This window comes from Cyanistes caeruleus, chromosome 6 (genome assembly GCF_971803275.1).
Source record: "Cyanistes caeruleus chromosome 6, bCyaCae1.hap1.1, whole genome shotgun sequence".
NCBI lineage: Eukaryota > Metazoa > Chordata > Aves > Passeriformes > Paridae > Cyanistes > Cyanistes caeruleus.
In genome coordinates, this window is record NC_141706.1 from 56,890,231 (window position 1) to 56,907,555 (window position 17,325).

A 17,325-nucleotide genomic window follows, 5' to 3' on the forward strand; every position below is an offset into this window, starting at 1 on the left:
TGGGAATCCTAGTAATTAATTAACCAGAATTGAGACTAATGGTTGTCTCACAAGACAGAAGTCCTGCTGTTTCTCTCTGTAATGCTATCAGCTGTTGTGGAAGTGCTGGCCAAGAAAAAAAGTTAAAATGTTATCCTAATGAAACCTTTCAACAGCTGACCTCTACTGTATATGAAAACTTTGTGGAGGATGTTTGCTTTTCTAGTCCTTCACAGTGAACTCATTGATGACAGAAGCCTTGACTTGAACAGCTGGCTATTTGTTTGCATTGTGGCTGTGGAGAAACTGCAGAAATTGGAAGACCAGATAGTGATTTTGTCAATTTTGTTTCAAGAAGAATGCTTAGGAGAAGCAGTATGTTTGATCTTAATTCTGTAGAAAGGTTTTATTTTAGATAAACAGCATGAAAAAGAAACAAGTTTCAAGTGAAAACTAGCCCTCTCTACTTGATTCAAGTTATTGGAAGATTGTGGTGAGCCAGAAAACAGAACTTCAGAATTCCATCCTTCTCCCATGAGGGATCTTAGCTGGCTCTGAAGGTATAAAACTATTTCCTACAAATCAGGAGCAGAGCAGTTGCTTGCAAGGGGTACCTCTCCCATGCCCATCTGCTTGGGTGCTGTTTACAGTGAGCATGCTTGTGGTGAAGTTCAGCCTAAATGTGGAAGGTGGATTCTCTTGATGGTTGCATTGTTCTCTCTGCCAATTTCAATCTTTTATTAGGCTGTAGCCAGAATCACCTACCTCACAGTCCTTCTCTTGCTGGATGCTTGTGGAAGAATTAATTTCTGTCAGATGGTGTGACTGCATGTGTTTTAGTGCTCCTACAGCGTGCCTTTATTGTCACTTAAAACTACCACATTTGTTTAGAGGAAATAAAATGAAACCCAAGGTCACTACTACATTAAAAACACCATGCCTCAAGTAAATGTGGATTTTTTTCATTTCCAGTGCTGGATTTTTAATTTTTTTTTTTGCCAAGAGTGTCTTTTCCTTTCACTCCAGCCCCTTCTGCCTATATTTTTCAGAGCCATGAGATCAGATGCCACAGTTACCGTGGCCTGTCCCCAGTCACTGTGTCTAGGAGATGTGGCAGTCTGAACACTTTGGATGCTTTTCCAGCCTTCAAATCCTGCAGCTCAGTGGGACAGCCATTGCCCTAGAGCACAGTGAACCTCAGGAGCTGTAGCTGGGCCTGGATATTTGAGACTCCAGCCAAAATCCTCCATGTGTTTCCTTGTGCCAGCCCTAGCAGTAAAAGAGACAAGTCACGGTGGGGAGCAGGCCCAGAGGGAACCTTGAATTTGCTGTCTCCCTGTGACTTTCCCAGACAGCATGTTCTCACACTGCCCCATTCTCTCTCCTTCCTAGGGCTGTGGTCGATTTCCCAGGATTTGCACCTCCCTCATTTGCAGCAGTGCTCACCTTTCAGCAGCTCTGTAGGAGCAGGTGACTGGCAGAGCCTGTCCCCCTCTGTTCAGTGCTGGCACCCCTGGGTGTCCCCAGGCTGTGGTGGCTGATGCAGAGTGCACAGGTCAGGGTTAAACCTCCCCTGTCCGTCCCCATCGCGCTGCTGAGTCGGGCAGCTTGGGCAAATCTCCCCTTCAGTGACTCTCGGCTCACACCCGTACAGTCCCTAAGCGAACTGGGGATGGGAGTCACCGGCCCGCCATTCCAGAATTTCCAAGGGGTGTCTGTGGGGATGGCGAGCTCTGGCTCCGGTGTTTGGGCTGTTCCCCAGCGCTGCGGGCAGTGTTTGCTCAGCCTCGGCACTCATCGCTGCCGGGCCGTGTTGTCTGAGAGCAGCACATGTGCCGTCCGGGGCTGGCCGGGAGCCTCCCTGGAGTGCCTGCGGCTGTCCCAGCCCGGGCTGGCCCCGGGAGGGGCTCCTGGCGGCTCGGGGTGGCCGTGCCCGCCAGGCTGTCCCCGTGTGTCGCCCCTGGGGTGCGCAGCGGCCGCTCTGCCCTGCGCTGGCTGCGCTGTTGCCATGGAGATTGCGTGCGCTGTTGCTAGGCAGCTGAAGCATCCTCGCCCGCACACTGCAATGCCACGAAATGCTCAACTTTCCTCATTCCCGTCTCCCTTCTGTGATCTCGCAGATATGACTCCTTTGGCTCTTATCCCACTTCATTCAGTTGCACTGCTGCGATTTCTTGGTGTTAACCCTGTAAACCCTAAAAAAGCCCGCGTGGCACTGCAAATAAGGATTATGGCAATGAGTTCAGGGCTGAAGGAGTTAAAGTGGTTGGGGATAGACTACAGAGGAAATGATTTCTAGCAGATAAACTACTTTAAATGTTCTGGCTTTCATGGAAGGGGAGGTTTGTGGATGCAGTCTTTTGTTCCATCACTGATGGTTTAGATGAATAAAAACAGACTAAAATATCACTACAAGGTAAGAAAATCAGCTTGAACGGGCCTAATTAATCTCTTCGGTTACAATATATATTTAGTTTTTTTATTATCCTCTGCTTGTGCTTGCTGATTTTGATGTAGCATGTGAATGATAATTTAGCTGTGAAGCCTGTCGCGTACCGTATTTGACTTATTTGGCTTGAATAATAAAGATATCAGCCTGTATTCTTGGAGTATACTGCATTAATCAGACTTGCAGGAATGATCACATGGTACTCTATCGCCTTTTCCTGTTAGCTGCTGCTTGTCAGCAGCTGGCTGAGCTGTAGGCTGCAGGCCAGTATCTGCATACCCTTTCTCCTCAGAATATTCCAAAAATACTGTCTCGTCATTATGCATTTTGCTGCAGTTTGACAGACTAAATGGTCCTCTGCACGTTAAGAAGATTATTTTAAATTTCAGAGCATTTGTGTAGTTGCTAGGCCATGTATGCATTTGAAGAATTCAGGTAGGCTCTCTGTTTTATACATCAGTGTGCTTGGTTTTTGTTCTCACAAGGTTTTTGCTGTGTAATGTCAGTCAGCTCTACAGTTAGTTCTTCAATGTGCAGATATTTATTGCGTTTTAGAATCTCTACCCTGTGCATGGGGAGAAGTGCTTGAAGGGTTCGTTGCAGGTAACGGTAGCTTAACTGCATGATGAAGTGCAAAGCTGGGTAATTGATTATATCTTGCACAAATTTCATAGCCATGCAGCCAGAAACAGCGAGTACAGGGTAGTTATAAATATAAACCAGAAACTGTTCTCTTTAAAAGGGTCTTTGCTATTTTTAGTTCTGGAGAATCTGACAGATGCTCCTTCAAGATAAAATACCGATGGTGATAGAGAAAATTGATGCTTGGATTGTACATAGGATTATATTTTATGCTGCTGCAGAATATACATGTCTTTTTCATAACCTTGTAGCTGCAGAATTCCTTATGAATTACATTTAAAATAAGAATATTGTTAAGTTTCTTGGGGTTGGTTTGTAGTTTGCAGACATTTGAGCAACTGTGATTATTAGAATATGAAATTAGCACTTTTTATTTGATATCGGTTCTGCTCAGTATTGCCTCTGCCCCCTCCCCTCCTCCATCTCCACCCCCAGTATAACTCCATCCTTATGCAAGTATCGAGGTCTATTAAAACATCAATAGACATTTGAAGGCATGAAACAATTTCTACCCTCACTAACAGACAATTATTTTCCTATGCAGTTTGGGACTTGAAAATATTCTGGTCAGTAGTTGTGGGGTAGGGAGTGTCTCACTTTTTGTGAAAAAAAAAAAATTTGTTTAGTGTGTTCAGTTCTTATAACTTGTGTTATAAAATTGTCCAGATAAAATGGTGACAATTTTGAAGCAGCACTAGGCTTCACCTTATGATACGTTTGTCTATATCTCATTTTTAGAATGTATCTTAAAAATACCTTTCTTTTTGATTCAAAAAAAATGGACTGTTTGACCAAGTATGTAACTAGAGGAGATGATGTATTCTCTTTCTATACACAATGAGCATTTTTTATTAAATACCTTAAAATTAAATTTTCTACCCTCAGATAAGATATTTTTAACATTATTTCTGCTTTTGTTAGGCAAATATATTGGCAATTTCCATTATTTTGTGAGTTGCTGCTCAGTTCTGTGTGTGAGTGGTGGCAAAAGCAGGTACAGGACACCCCCACTCTCCAAAATGTTCTGATTCCAGCTGCAAGGGCTGAGGAGACCCAGGATGACTGTGTGTATTCCTCCTGTTGTGAGATGCAGCATGAATACTGTCTGAGAGGAAAGATTTTACTGGAAGACCGGATAATGCTGTGTAACTGCTGTTGTCAGGGCTGTCAGGAGATGCTTGCAATCTTGACATTGCTGATTGTTGGCAGTAATTTAAGGTGCAAATGGGTCCAAGCTTACTGTGCCACTTACTGTGCCCACAGAGTTGTTTGTATTTCTGCCAGTTGGTTGGGTCCTATTCTTAATTGAGTGAAATCCTCAGTAAATCTACAATGAGAAAAAAAAAGGGATATTTTTAAAATCCTGCTTTAAAAGCCTTAGCTGTCTTTTCAGTGGCTTTCCTAGACATCTTGGGCCAGAAAGACACCTAGTTTTATGGCAGGAATGGTCAAATGCTGATTACACACCCATTAGGCTTATTAAATTACGTGTCAGCCTCTCTTAGACTTGATTTGAAAATAAATCAAAAATTTGATTTGATGTGCAGACTGCTAGACATTTTCTTTTAAATTTTCTGTACTGGTAGGGCTGGCGTTTCTGTACAACAGCATTTAAATGACATTCATTTTATTGGGAATTTCTGTGGTGTTTTGTTGAGGTTGCATCTGTGTGTTGATGTGGATTTTTTTTGTGGTATGATTATTCTCTTGCCTGTGGCTATTTTAGATTCTGATGGCATCAAAACATATCTTGCAATTTAAAGATTAAAAAGAGGTCTAGTTGAGCAGTGGGGTGGAAGCCTCCCTGCCATGGGCTCCTGGAAGCAAAGTGGCTGTAGCAGCAGAGGGCACTCTTCTCTGGCCTAAGGCTCCAGGGTTGCCCCACTCTCTTTTCAAGTTTCCTGTCTTCCATGTGCACAAAACACAGGCTTTGCACTCATCTCTCACCTTGACTTTAACCTGAAGTGGATGCTCATGTGTGTGTTGCAGCAGCAGGGCTGTTTCCATCCTCCAGTGCACCCACAGGCCTTGAGGACCCGAGTGTCCCCTGAAGTGGTGAGCCCAGCGGGGCCTGCTCATGCAGACACAACCATGGCATCTCTGTGTGTCACTCTGATTTTTTTTTTCCTGTCTCCACACGGGGCCTTTAGGACCTGCAGGGCTGCCCAGATGGGTGGTGCAGGCTGTAGCACCCTGAGCCTTTGCCAAGAGGCATCCCTGCAATCAGGCCACCCAAGTTCTCCCACTGATTTCATTTTGATGCAGCCATCTTCACTTCCCTGGTGAAATGGTGCCAGGTTATTTTTGTGAAGTGTTAAGCAGCTGCTGGACCTCTCTGAAGAATTGTTTCACTTAAAGAGTGTAAGTGACTCTGGTGTACTGTTTGTGAAAAACTTATCTGTAAAGCCCTTTGGGATGGAATCTTTCCTGTGTGGTTACTGGCTGGATGTAGAGAGACTTAAGCCTCTGAAAAAATTAGGGAGTAAATCCATAGAATAATCTCACAGCTTCTTGTATCAGCCAAGCTTGGTTTATCTTCCTCTTGGAAAGAACCTAATATTCCCTGAAAAACTTTGCTTTTCAAGCAGAGGTTAATGGAGCTAAGCCCCTTCTCAGTCCATATGGGCTTCTGGTTTCTGTGTGCTATCTATGGGTTGGCCCATTTTATTGCTGATTCCTGCACTGTCTTCATAAAACCCCAAAGATGACATACATTTGGGTTATAATTGGAGGCAGGGTTGTTCATAAGCCATGCTTTTATGACCTGCTGCTGACCACACTGCCGTAGGATGGCTCTGCACGTGAAGCCATCAGGAGGATGGTGCACTTGGCCACGAGCAGTACTCCTCATTTGGTATCTTCCACCCAGATTTAGCTCTCTAGTGGCAGAACACAAATGCATTTTCTTTTCTTTTGTTGCTATGCCTTTATCTTTCTGGGATATTACTTGGTATTCTTCGCAGTGAGCTGGTGTCTGTCTATTTCTGCTACACCGCCCACCACAGCACCACAGTATTTTTAACTACATCTTCTATTCCCTCATCCAACGAGCAAAACTGAGAACGCTACAGGAAGGAAGATGAGTCTCTCAGAGCGAGCTGGCTCTGAACAGAGGAACTGAAACCCACCGATGAATAGAAAGCAAAGCTCAGAATGAACGTAGAGCGCTTGGGTGCCACGGTGCATGGAGAGCCTCCCACCTGCTGGTCCCCAAAGCAGCAGCAGCACTAGAAGATGTCCCCTGTGTCTTTGGGCAGATGAAGGCATGGTGTTTATTGTAATGTATAAGCATTTCATGGCCGAGTTTAGCTGCACAATTGGATCAGCACACGGGAATTCTGATGTTTAAGCTGCTTTTGCTGCTGCCAAGCAAAAAAAACACCTGAATATGCCAAATTAGTGAAGAATTTTGGTTTTTACATGATTCTGTAAAAATGAATTGTGGTGGCAGGTGCCCATCAAATGCATGCTCTGACTTAGAGTGCAGCTTTCTCCTCTCTCTGGTGACCAAGAGAAGGACACAAGGAAATGGAATGAAGCTTCATCAGGGGAAGTTCACACTGGACTTTAGGAAATCATTCTTCACTGAGAGGGTGGTGGGTCACTGGAACAGTTCCCCAGGGAAGTGGTCACAGCACCAAACCTGTCAAAATTCAAGGAGTGCCTGGACAATGCTCTTAGTTATATGGTTTAGTTTTCGGTAGTCGTGTGAGGAGCAGGAAACTGGACTTGGTGATACTTATGGTTTGCTTCTAACAAGAGATATTCTGTGATTCTGTAATTTCACTGCTGACAGTTCAGATATCTCCAGGGTACCTGGCATCTTTATTAAAGAACTGTATAAAGGAGAAGTATGATCATTTTGTAAGGATGGATATTACAGTAAAAGGCACGTGACTCTTCCTTCCCCCTTCTCCAACAAACAGTAAGATGATTTATCAAAGGGACAAAAGGCTGGTGCTACAAAGGGATGCAGGCCTGTTTCCAGTAGCTTTTCCTGCTGAAAGTTCCTAAGAAGAAGGCCTTTTAAATAATCACAATTTTCAGAAGTGACACTGCAGTTTAAATAGCCAAGCAGCCTTAGAAAGCTGTAGCTGAAGTGACAGCCAGCATGGCTTCTCTTATGGTGAATGGTGCCTGACAAATACAGAAGCCTTCAGCAGTGGGGTTACAGTGTTGGTGGATAAGGAAAGAGTGACTGTCATCATCTGCCTGGATTTGTGCCAAATGTTTGACACTGTCCTGTACAACACCCTTGACTCTAATCTGGAGAGGCATGGATTTGACAGATGGACACCTCAAGGGATGAGAAATTGGCTGGATGGTCACACTCCAAGAGCTGTGGTCAACAGCTTGCTGTGAGAGTGGACACCAGTGCTGAGTGCTGTGTGGCACTCTCAGGGGTCAGTGTTGGAACTGGCACTGTTCATGTATTTGTGACAACATGGACAGGGGGCTTGGGGACACCCTCAGCAGGTTTGCCAGTGACACTGAGCTCTGTGGTGCAGTCAGCACACTGCAGGGAAGGGACCTTGACAGGCTTGAGAGGTGGGTCCATGTGAACCTCATGAAGGTCAGCAAGGCCAAATGCAGAGTCCTGCACCTGGTTCAGGGCAATCCCAAAAGAATGGAAGGTGTTCAGGGCAGAGAGGTTGAAACTAGATGATCTTAAGGTCCCCTCCAACTGAAACCATTCTATGACTCTATGACAATAGAAAAGGATTCCTGTTCATTGCTGCAAGAAATGTGATCATATTGATGAGTAAGAAGCATCAGGAGAATTGCCAAAAGGCTATTTCAAGTTTCTAAGGAGTGTAGCTTCTGTGTAGAGATATAATGGAGAAGTGGAACAGCAATGCTACAGAGAAGTGTAACAAATTGTTGTTCCAAATTGGTGACTCTGACCTTCCAGGTTAGATGGAGCAGCTAGTGAAAAACACACCAAATGGTGTAGTTAATCTTTTCTGACAAGAGGGGAAAAATTTGATGAGTAGTTGTTTCTGAGTTCAAAAGGTGTTGAAATGAAAGGGAGAAAGCAAGTTTAAAAAGGAGAAAATTCAAGGATGGTATCTTGGCAGATCATAATTAGTTGCAGGATCTTCTGACCTGCATAGCTGAACTCTCCAATTGTATATCATGTTCAAAATACCCTGTAGGTGCTTAATAAATAACCACAAATGTATGAACCTGAAAGCTGCAGGCTGGCCAAACCTCTGCTTTCTCTGCAGTGCCCACCAGTGAACCAGCTGCTTCTGTTCCTCCCTTTTGTCCTTGCATGGAACACACAAATTCACAGAGCTATGGAATGGTCTGGGCTGGAAGGGACCTGACAGACCTCTCACTATACCAGGTTACTCAAAACAACATCCAGTCTTCCCTTGAACACTTCCAGGGATTGGGCATCCATAGCTCCTCTGGGCAGCCTGTGCCAGTGCCTCACCACCCTCACAGTGAAGAACTTCTTCCTGATACCTAATCTAAACATCCTCTCTTTCAGTCTGAAGCCATTCCCCCCTGTCCTCTCACTCCATGCCCTTGTAAAAAGTTCCTCTCTATGTTGCTTGTAGCCTCTTAAGGTACTGGAAGGTGCTATAAGGTCTCCCCAGAGCCTTCTCTTCTCCAGGCAGAACAACCTCAATTCTCTCAGCCTGTCTTTGTAGGAGAGGTGCTCCACCTCTTGGATGATCTTCATGGCCTCCTCTGGACTTGCTCCAAGAGGCTGATGTCCTTCTTGTGCTGGGAGCCTCAGAGCTGAGCATGAAACTTGATAAAAACACGTTGTTGAGACAGAAATTTCTGGTTATCTGCAGTAATTGGCATGCAAATATGAATATTCCATATGATGCATCTCATCAGAGAATATGCACAAGCCTGGGGGGGCAACTTATGGTCCCAATAAGATCTGTAATACCCTTTGCATAACCCTTCACCCTTCATTTTGTGACTGAGAGACAAACTTTAATATTTTTTTTCTCCAAAAACAAACTTGCACTAAATTAAAAAAAGAGGAAAAGGAACTAGTTTTTCATTTTTCTTTTGCTGAAGGCGATTGCCTCAAATCTGCTCTTTGATATTGGAAATTGATTTTCGATCCTTGGATTTTGGACAGTTGTTATTTATCCACACAAGGCATACACCCTGAGGAAATGTTGCTTCCTTAAACAGCAGATTGAATCAAATGTTTTTGCTGACATATTTTTCCCTGTGACAACTGACACTGCAGTTGCCACATATTTCAGTGGTTTAGCACAGAGACATTTGAAGAGAAGGAGAGAAATGCTTCTAAGAAAGTAATGTGAGAATGCTGTTGCTGGAAATGAAGATAAGCACGTACTATTCTCATAGTGGCTATGTTGAAATATTTCTACTGAAGAGGAAAATGGATAGAGACTCTTTGTTAGAGGTGGTGCAGTCAGGTTTGGCCAGATTTTAAGGGGGAAAAATTCTGATGTTTGGGCATATAATTTTATCCCAAATATAAATATAAAAGGAGATTTATTCCAGGATATTCACTGGATTGGAAGGGCTCCACTGTCTATGTTAGGAGGTAATTTCCAGTCACAGTTAAATCAGTGTAAATTATCTGTGATGTGTGTATTTAGTGCCTAAAACAGGGGAAGTCTTCCTGTCTGTGGAGCAGCATTCCCTTCTTTTTTCCTGTTGAACTGTAAACCCTACAGAGCACCAGTCTCACTGGTGCCAAAGGCTTGGATCACAGCCTTTGTGAACCTACCTGAGGTCTGCAGTGTAATTCATTTCCAAGCCCAAGGAATTTCCTCTCTATGCCTTTTGCTCTAGGCATGATAACCTATTGTTGCATTTTTATCTATGTCTCTCTCATCTCCAAAACATGTTTATCGTTTTCTCCCTTTTTTTAACTCTCTCTCAACTCCAAAACATGTTTAGCCCCCCTCTTTTTTTTAACCAACCTTGTGGTAATATTTGCAAACAAGCAGTGTCTGCTGTTGTTTAATGAGGATCCAGACACACTTTTCAGAAATGAAAGTAGCTATCAAGACATGGAAATTGATGTCAAGCTTTAAAATGAAAATAAACTTGAGTACAGATGGCTTCTTTAAATAACAAAATTAATGATAATTTTTAAATCCACCTATGGGCATTCATTAGAGCAAGTTATTCTCAGTGTCATTCTAGTGTTTTCTAAGCCTTAGTATGAAATCTATAAAGATTTGAAGCATTTCAGCTGAACTTTCATGGGAAGTAGCTGCTGCTCACTTCTTCCTACCTGCAGTGTTTTTTCATAGGGGTGGATGCTTGGTTTCAGTATCCTGGTGTCTCCCAGAGATGCTCATTACCTCTGTCCCTGTCCATATTTTCAGCTACAGGACAGCGTGGATATCCAAATTCCCTCTTGCCTTTTCTTGTGCAACAAGGCCAAATGGATAAAATTGCTGTTCTTGTTATTTCTGCTGTTCATAAGGTAGATACAGGACATGGGGGCTTCTTCCTATGATCCGTTTTAATCCTTGTGGTGCAAAGCCTCAGACTAACTTCCCATTAAACTTGTCCATGGCAGGGAAGGAGATGGGGTAAAAACCAGGGTGAAAGGAAGTTAATTAAAGGAGAAAAAGCCAGGTAAAAATTTAGGGAGATTATTGAAACTTTTTTTTTTTTTTCAGAGTGGAGGAGGGTTTTATATCAAAAAGCTTGTTCTTTCTTCTGACTGTAAGAATTGTTATAATAAAAGAAGTATTCCTACCAGTTTTGCTCTCCACAGATTGTCTTTGCTTCATGAGACAGCACTTTTTGATGCCATTTTTTGTAGTTAGCACTGTTCTGCCCAGCCATCACAGCTTAGCTGCTGTTTGGCAAGGGGCTGTTTCTTATAAAGTGACATTAAAATGGAAGTAACAGATAAGACTCTTTTTGACATGCATTGCAAATTATTTGAGATCAAAGTCACATTCTTGTTTTAATTGGGAAATGGAAATCTAAGAACCACATTTCAAAAATGAAGAAAAATTCATTTTACACGGATCAGATTTTCACAAGAGCATGTATCAGCTCTGATTATTCCAGGGAGGAGGACCAGCTGGATGCTATTTATGTAGAAAATTTGCCTTTGTCTTTACAGGCTCACATAAATGTGGAGTATTTGAATTGTTTGAAAGTTTCTGTTTGTTTTTCAGTGATGAAGAGTGTGGAAAATGTGATTCTAAGGTTGTCTGTGTGTATTGCAGAATGGGGGAAGCAGGCATTTTGGCCCTGACACTGTGCTGTAATGGTGCACAGTAACTGGTTCTGTTATTGTACTGGGACAATTTTGTTGCAAGAGAAACAGCAAAGGATTCAGGAGCCCAAAGTGCTAGCAATATAAAGGAAGGGGAAAAACCCACCACTGCTTTTGGGAAAGGATCAATCTCAAAGCTTGAGGATGACACTTCAAAGTCTGTATTGGCTTGTTAGGCAAGATTAATAATACTAATAAGAGGTAATGCACTCATGTCAGTAGCTCCCCTATGGAAATTTTTAACTACTCTATATAACCAGTGGTATTTTCAAAGCTCACTCAGCACAAGCTCATTAAACACAGATAGGCACTTATTTAAACTATTTATTAAGTTCAGTGTGAAAAGGAGAAGAAAGGAAGCGTGTTATTAAAGAAGAAGGTGAAAATTAAGTACCCACAGGGTACAGCCCATGAAAGGTATCTCAGTAATTTGACATGACAACGATGCTGATTTATTGTGGAAAATCCTGACATCGCTGACCAAGATGTAACAATATCCTGGTTTTGAAGGTCGAAGTAAGAGAAAAATCAATCCTGAAATACAATGTGATTTCCTAGCATCAAGACTTAGGAAGTGGAGGGGCTTGTTCAGAGGGCACGCAGTGCACTTGGCATCACCTCAGCTCCCACTGCACTTCTGCTCCTTTCAGATACAATTTTCCCTCCCCAGAAAGGGTCACATCTGTGCCTGCAAGTGCACAAGCACTGGGTGTGGGTGTGAGCTCAGTCCCTGCAGCTTCCCACGTTCCTTCTGAGCTCCAGCCACACTTGTGAGCTCTGGGTCTGCATCAGGATAACCTTGAGTGCCAAATACTGGGGATTTCAGCTGGCTGCTCTTGTGTGTGTGGGTGAGGGGAAAGCAAGGGGTCAGACATGGACTGGGATTCCCTGTAGATGCAGAATTTGGCTCTTGAGGTCTGGAATGTGTTTTCCTTTGCTTTTTTGGTTTATTCTGTCTGAAGTATCTGAGGTTGGTCTGTCTGGACTGGTGATGCTGAGGATGAGAGCCTTGGTGTCACACACAGGGACTGACACCTTTGGGGTCCCACCAAACTCCGAGAGACTGCTACTTCTTGGGGCTTTACCCCATCACCTTCCCCACTATGGGTTGTGAGCCAAGTACAGCACTCAGCTGGCCAAATTAAAGTTTCTGATGCTTTCTCAAAATTTCTGAGGTTTTCAAATCTTTATAGTCAGATTGCATGCTTGTAAATTATATGTATTTAAATTAAAACAACTAATTTATAAAGTCTGATGCATTTTTTAGTTGTTTCTCTGTACTTCAAAAGGATGATACAAAGCCTTTTGGTGGGTACCATGAATAGGAAGTTGAATTTTAAGAATGCATTTTGAGATATATATCCTGATTTATATTGAGTCCATTTGGTAGAGGAGCTGTTGAGAAAAACCAATGCAAGGGAAGCAAAAGCATGCCATCATGTTGCTACATAGGAAAAATGCACTGTACTGCAGATTTGCACTTGTGGTTTAAGGTGATGATGAGCAGAAAGCATATTTCCAGGGCTTTCTTTGTGAGCAGATTACTTAAACCCAGATTCCTTCAGATGTCTGAGCTCAGTCATGGAAGCATTAAGAACAAGAGTCAGAAACTTGACTAAGACTGCTCACAGAAACCTTTATTAAACTTTAAAGAAGGCAATGAAGCAAGGATTAGATGTAGCTGGGTGTGGAAAATAGCTGTGGAGACAGGTGTTGCTTGTCAGTTTGAGTTTTACTTTGATGTTCAAGCAAGCCAAGGCAAGTGGGGACAGAGCTGGTGGGCAAGCGAGGCGGTGCGGGTGCACTGAGTTAGCTGGAATTGCACCTCTCACTGCAGTGCCCAGAAATGTGCATCAGGGGAAGCCAGCCATCCAGGAAATTGGGCTGGAGGAGTCATCTGGGCTTCCTTAGTTTGTGTTCAGTGTGCAGACTCTAGTCTGAAGTCAAAAATCACTGTAAATTCAAAGGGGATCAAGTTTGATAGTGGCAGCTGTGCTGTGGAGCTGAGGGTTTGTCTTTAATGCTGGGATTTAATGCAGGTGCTGCCAGACATGGTACCTGTGTGCCCATGGACATGGGGGACTGTCCCCAGACCAGTTATTAAGGGCAGAGAAATTGAGGTACAGTGTGTCCTAAATCCTGGGAGTGGCACTGATGAGTGAGATCCAAGCCCGTCTCTTTGGGTCTCTTTTGTCCAAGGATGTCTTCCCTCTGAAACATGACTGTAAGTGTGTATATTTACATAAAAATATTTAGATATTTTTATGTGTGTTTTTACATTGTTCTGTAAATGAAAGTTTGTATTATGTGAGGACTTACTTTGAACTTTGAACAACACTGCTGGGGTTGTGAGAATAGTGGATGGAGCCAATGACACTTTGTTTTGATTTCTAGCCCAAGTTACTGTGTACAGTGATTCAAGTGTGGCTTCTAGACAGGACTTATTTGTATCTGTCCACTAGATTTGGGAAAAGGCTGCATGTTTATTTACACTTCTGCAATTCAAATCTATTTGTCTGCTACACTTAATGACAGAATGCGTGGGCTTTTATGTATATGGAGATCTATTTATATATAGACATATTTAGGCAGAAAGCAAAGAATGATTTTTTTTTCATTAGTACATGATTTTAACAGGCAACAGGAACAGGGAATTTGGTGATAAACTTGCAAAGTGTCAGATCAGAAGATACAAATCCCAGAGAACTAGGCATGGGAATATGACTGAAAAGGAGTGTTCAAAGAAAAACACATGAAAATTAGTATCAGCTACTTTAAAGGTAAATATCAGAAAAATGCTGTCTTTGTAATGGTAATCATAATTGTGTTCATATAATAGTTAATGGTATCACTGTTTTGATGAGGAGCACAGAAATCCCAGAACACTTTAAAGATGTTCATCGAGTAACTCAGCGTTCTGGGAAAGTTGTTAAAATTATCCCTACTTTGCTGTTAGTACAAAAAGTAAGGTTAAATAAAATGCCAAAGGTCAGATTCCAGATTAGATGTAGTGCTGGGAATAGGGAACAGGCTCAGACTCTTTCAATCCATGGATTTAATTCAAATGTTTGAAATGGAAGGACCTTGCCGTGTTGGGAATTCACATTTGAGATCGCTCTTCAGAAAGCTGGTTGTCTTCTACTTTTGTCTTTTTTCTGCAGTGGAAATTAGTCCCACTTTCAGCCATGAGAGGATTAGTAGTGCTGTGGATGCAGTTGTGCAGATGTCTGGGATGAGCTTCATTTCTCCTAACTCTGAATGTCTACATCCGTCCTGGTCCCTGTAGGCTCCTTGTGTAATCAATGGAGAGAAAAAACTGCTGCTAACGTGATTCATCTGACCTGTTTTAGCCACCTACTTTAGGAGTAGATGAAGCATGCTCTAGAAACATTTTTATTTCTTCTGATTTTAAGGAAGTCCAAAAGAAGAACTGACACTTAGAGGTTGTCTGGACTGGACAAGGTAAAGCAGAACTTGGAGGAGTGTAAGCAGTTGTAATATTTTGTCTGCCTCATACTGTGGCTTACAGGAGTTTATCTTTTTCGTACTGGCATTTTGCATGTGTCACTTTTCATTTTATCTTCTTTATTTCAGCTTCTGGCCTGTGTTTTAATGTCTGTTAGATTTAACTACAGTTTCAGAGTACAATCATGGGAATGACCCAGGTACTGTCTCATTGACTGGGGTGATACCACAGCTTTGGATTCTGTTTATTGCTTGAATGCATATCTTTATTGCAGGAAATGGAGTAAATAAACTCCCTTGTAAAGCATGATGTTAGTCAAGACAGAACTTGACTTCTGATTGGGGTACAAGCACCTCTTCCAATCATCTTCTGCTCTCTTAGGGAGCATTTTAGGGGTTCTGTTCATTGTTATCCTGATTTTTACCACATCCCCTGGGATGTTCTTTTTCTTTTGGTTTACTTTAAATTTTCCTTGAAATATATTTGAAATGCAGTGCCTGTGATGCTTACACAGCCATCTGAAGACCACTTCTACAGGGGTACCCAAGGCACTACTGCATCAGTATTCTTAGGTTAATGTGCTCCTGTGTATCCATACAGGCTGTTTGTAAAATCTCTCTCTCTGTGTTAGGTTGATGTGCCTTGTGATTTTGATGTGCTTTGGCTCGATTACATATATGTGATTGCACCCAAACCACTGAAATTCTGTGCTGTAATGAAACTTTCCAAAGGAAAGATGTATTTAAAAGTCCAAAGAGCTACCTGTTCCTGGATAGTAAAACCCATCCAGATGAGGAAAACTTCCTGAATAGTTGAATAGCTTCCTTCATGTTCTAGCTGTCTGCCTTTTGGGATGCTGGAAAAGTTGTGGAGAGAATTGCACGGGATTTCAAAAGGTTCCTGTTGTATTAAACACCTGAAACACAAAAGTGGATATGTCTAAGTGTATCTGAGCATCTCCTGGTCTGTGACTTACAGTGACAATATATAGCTTTTGTCATCTCATTTGGGTGTTACTATCTTCATGCTTTGAATCAATTAGTTAGTGAAGCTGGGAAAGCTGACATTTGCCTGAAACCACTTGTTTTTATGAGGTGCTTTGCTGTAAATGTCATCATAGACCAGCCTGGTGTCACTGGTGCAGTAGTTTGCAAACACTAAAAAGGAAACTCCCTTCCAGAAATAATCCCTGTGCTCCTGTTTACATGATCTTGTCAAAGTCTCAAACCATTGTGCTTTTTGTAGAGCACCTGAGGGTGTTCTCAGTGCAGTACTACGTCATTCCTGCACTGGATCTGGCTTATAATTCATTAACCACTGAAATAACAAGGAATAAGGATGGACCTTAAACATGGTTCATGCTTTCTGAAAACTTGGGCAGATGTGCCCATTGTATCCAGTCTACATTTTAAATTCTTTGCACAAGGATAACTGATAACTTTTGTTTTAAAAGCTGAGCTCTGGGACAAGAAATCCTATATCACTTCTTACACCTGACTAAGCTTTTGAATCTCACTACTCTGAGAGATACTGCTGTGCACTGAAAATTGCACAGGAATATCCTGGGCCAATAGTTATTCCAAACAAGCCTGTGTTGAACTAAAGGCCACAATTATCTAAATGTCCCAAGAGTTGATCTCCTCTTCCCCAGTATTGCCAGCTGCAGAGTGACTGAACCTGTGTGTTTCCTGGGGCATGTTTCCAAATGTCTTAGCAAATATTAAATAGATGAATATGTAAATAATGTTAAATCTTCCTGTGCTAACCTCTTTATCACAACTGTAAGGTGGCAGTTGCTGTCCCTTTAGTAAGAGAGGTTGGAGTTTGGGTGTTTTGTTTAATTTAGAAGTGAATTGATAGTTCTCTTCTTGCCAACTGTGGCACATGAGACAATGAACTTCACAGTGAAATCTGACTATAATAAAACACATAATCTGTTTCACTTAGTTTTAAAGAAGGCAGTTGTTTAAAGCAGCTGGTGAAGCACACAGATGTTCTGGTTGAGGGCAATCCAATATTGAAATGGCATAATGTGGCAACAAACTCACATTTTAAAATGAATGGCTGACAAAAGAAATATTTAGTCAAGCACCCTACCCTTAATTATAGTGGCAGATATTTTTCATCTGGAAGCATGTGCTCAAAAGGTGCTGAACAACCGAGCCTTCTTTCTGACAAAAATGCTGTGTTGCAGTTCCTTAAGACAGAAAAGATGCATTCACTGGCTTGCTGGACTCAGTTCTGCTCTGTGAGTTTGCTGCCTGAGCCTGCAAGTGAAATGACAGTGGCTGTGCAAAGAGGCTTCATTCATCTACAGATATAAGTGTTGTGAAGTCATATAAGAAAAGAAAGCCGAAGGTAACGCGCTTGTGTCGGGGTCCTGCTCCTCTGCAGGAACCAGCAGACTTGAATTTTTAAGCTGGGATGGAGACCAGCTGCCTCAGTGAGTTTCCTTGTGGAGACAGCTTTTGATCATAATATTTTAGTCATCTTCATGAATGCCTGCCCAGTGAAGCATGGAAGTGTTGGGCTTTCTCT

At 42.3% G+C, this 17,325-nt stretch overlaps 1 protein-coding gene and 2 long non-coding RNA genes across 9 annotated transcripts in view; 2 read left to right on the forward strand and 1 right to left on the reverse strand.

Moving 5' to 3' along the window:
• The window catches only part of EVL (Enah/Vasp-like), a 142,072-nt gene that overhangs the window by 22,056 nt on the left and 102,691 nt on the right, over positions 1-17,325 (forward strand). Inside the window, exon 1 of one of the 7 annotated variants that reach the window (XM_086895074.1) lies at positions 2,305-2,395. The exons of 5 other annotated variants lie outside the window; for them this stretch is intronic. Coding sequence is in view for 1 of the 2 variants with exons in the window: in XM_086895072.1 (XP_086751198.1) it covers positions 2,841-2,863 (23 nt within the window). In the remaining variant the exon portion in view is untranslated. Of the gene's footprint in view, positions 1-2,304; positions 2,396-2,753; positions 2,864-17,325 lie in introns of those variants that run through there. One more of the 7 variants, XM_086895072.1, reaches the window with a different exon arrangement.
• Positions 932-1,941, reverse strand: LOC147652713 (uncharacterized). The gene is made up of 2 exons (XR_015288558.1): positions 1,426-1,941; positions 932-1,248 (listed from the first exon to the last, which is right to left on the reverse strand). It is a non-coding gene; the product is annotated as an uncharacterized LOC147652713 (long non-coding RNA).
• LOC111929825 (uncharacterized) lies at positions 14,746-17,019 on the forward strand. The gene is made up of 3 exons (XR_002864870.2): positions 14,746-14,783; positions 14,916-14,986; positions 16,982-17,019. It is a non-coding gene; the product is annotated as an uncharacterized LOC111929825 (long non-coding RNA).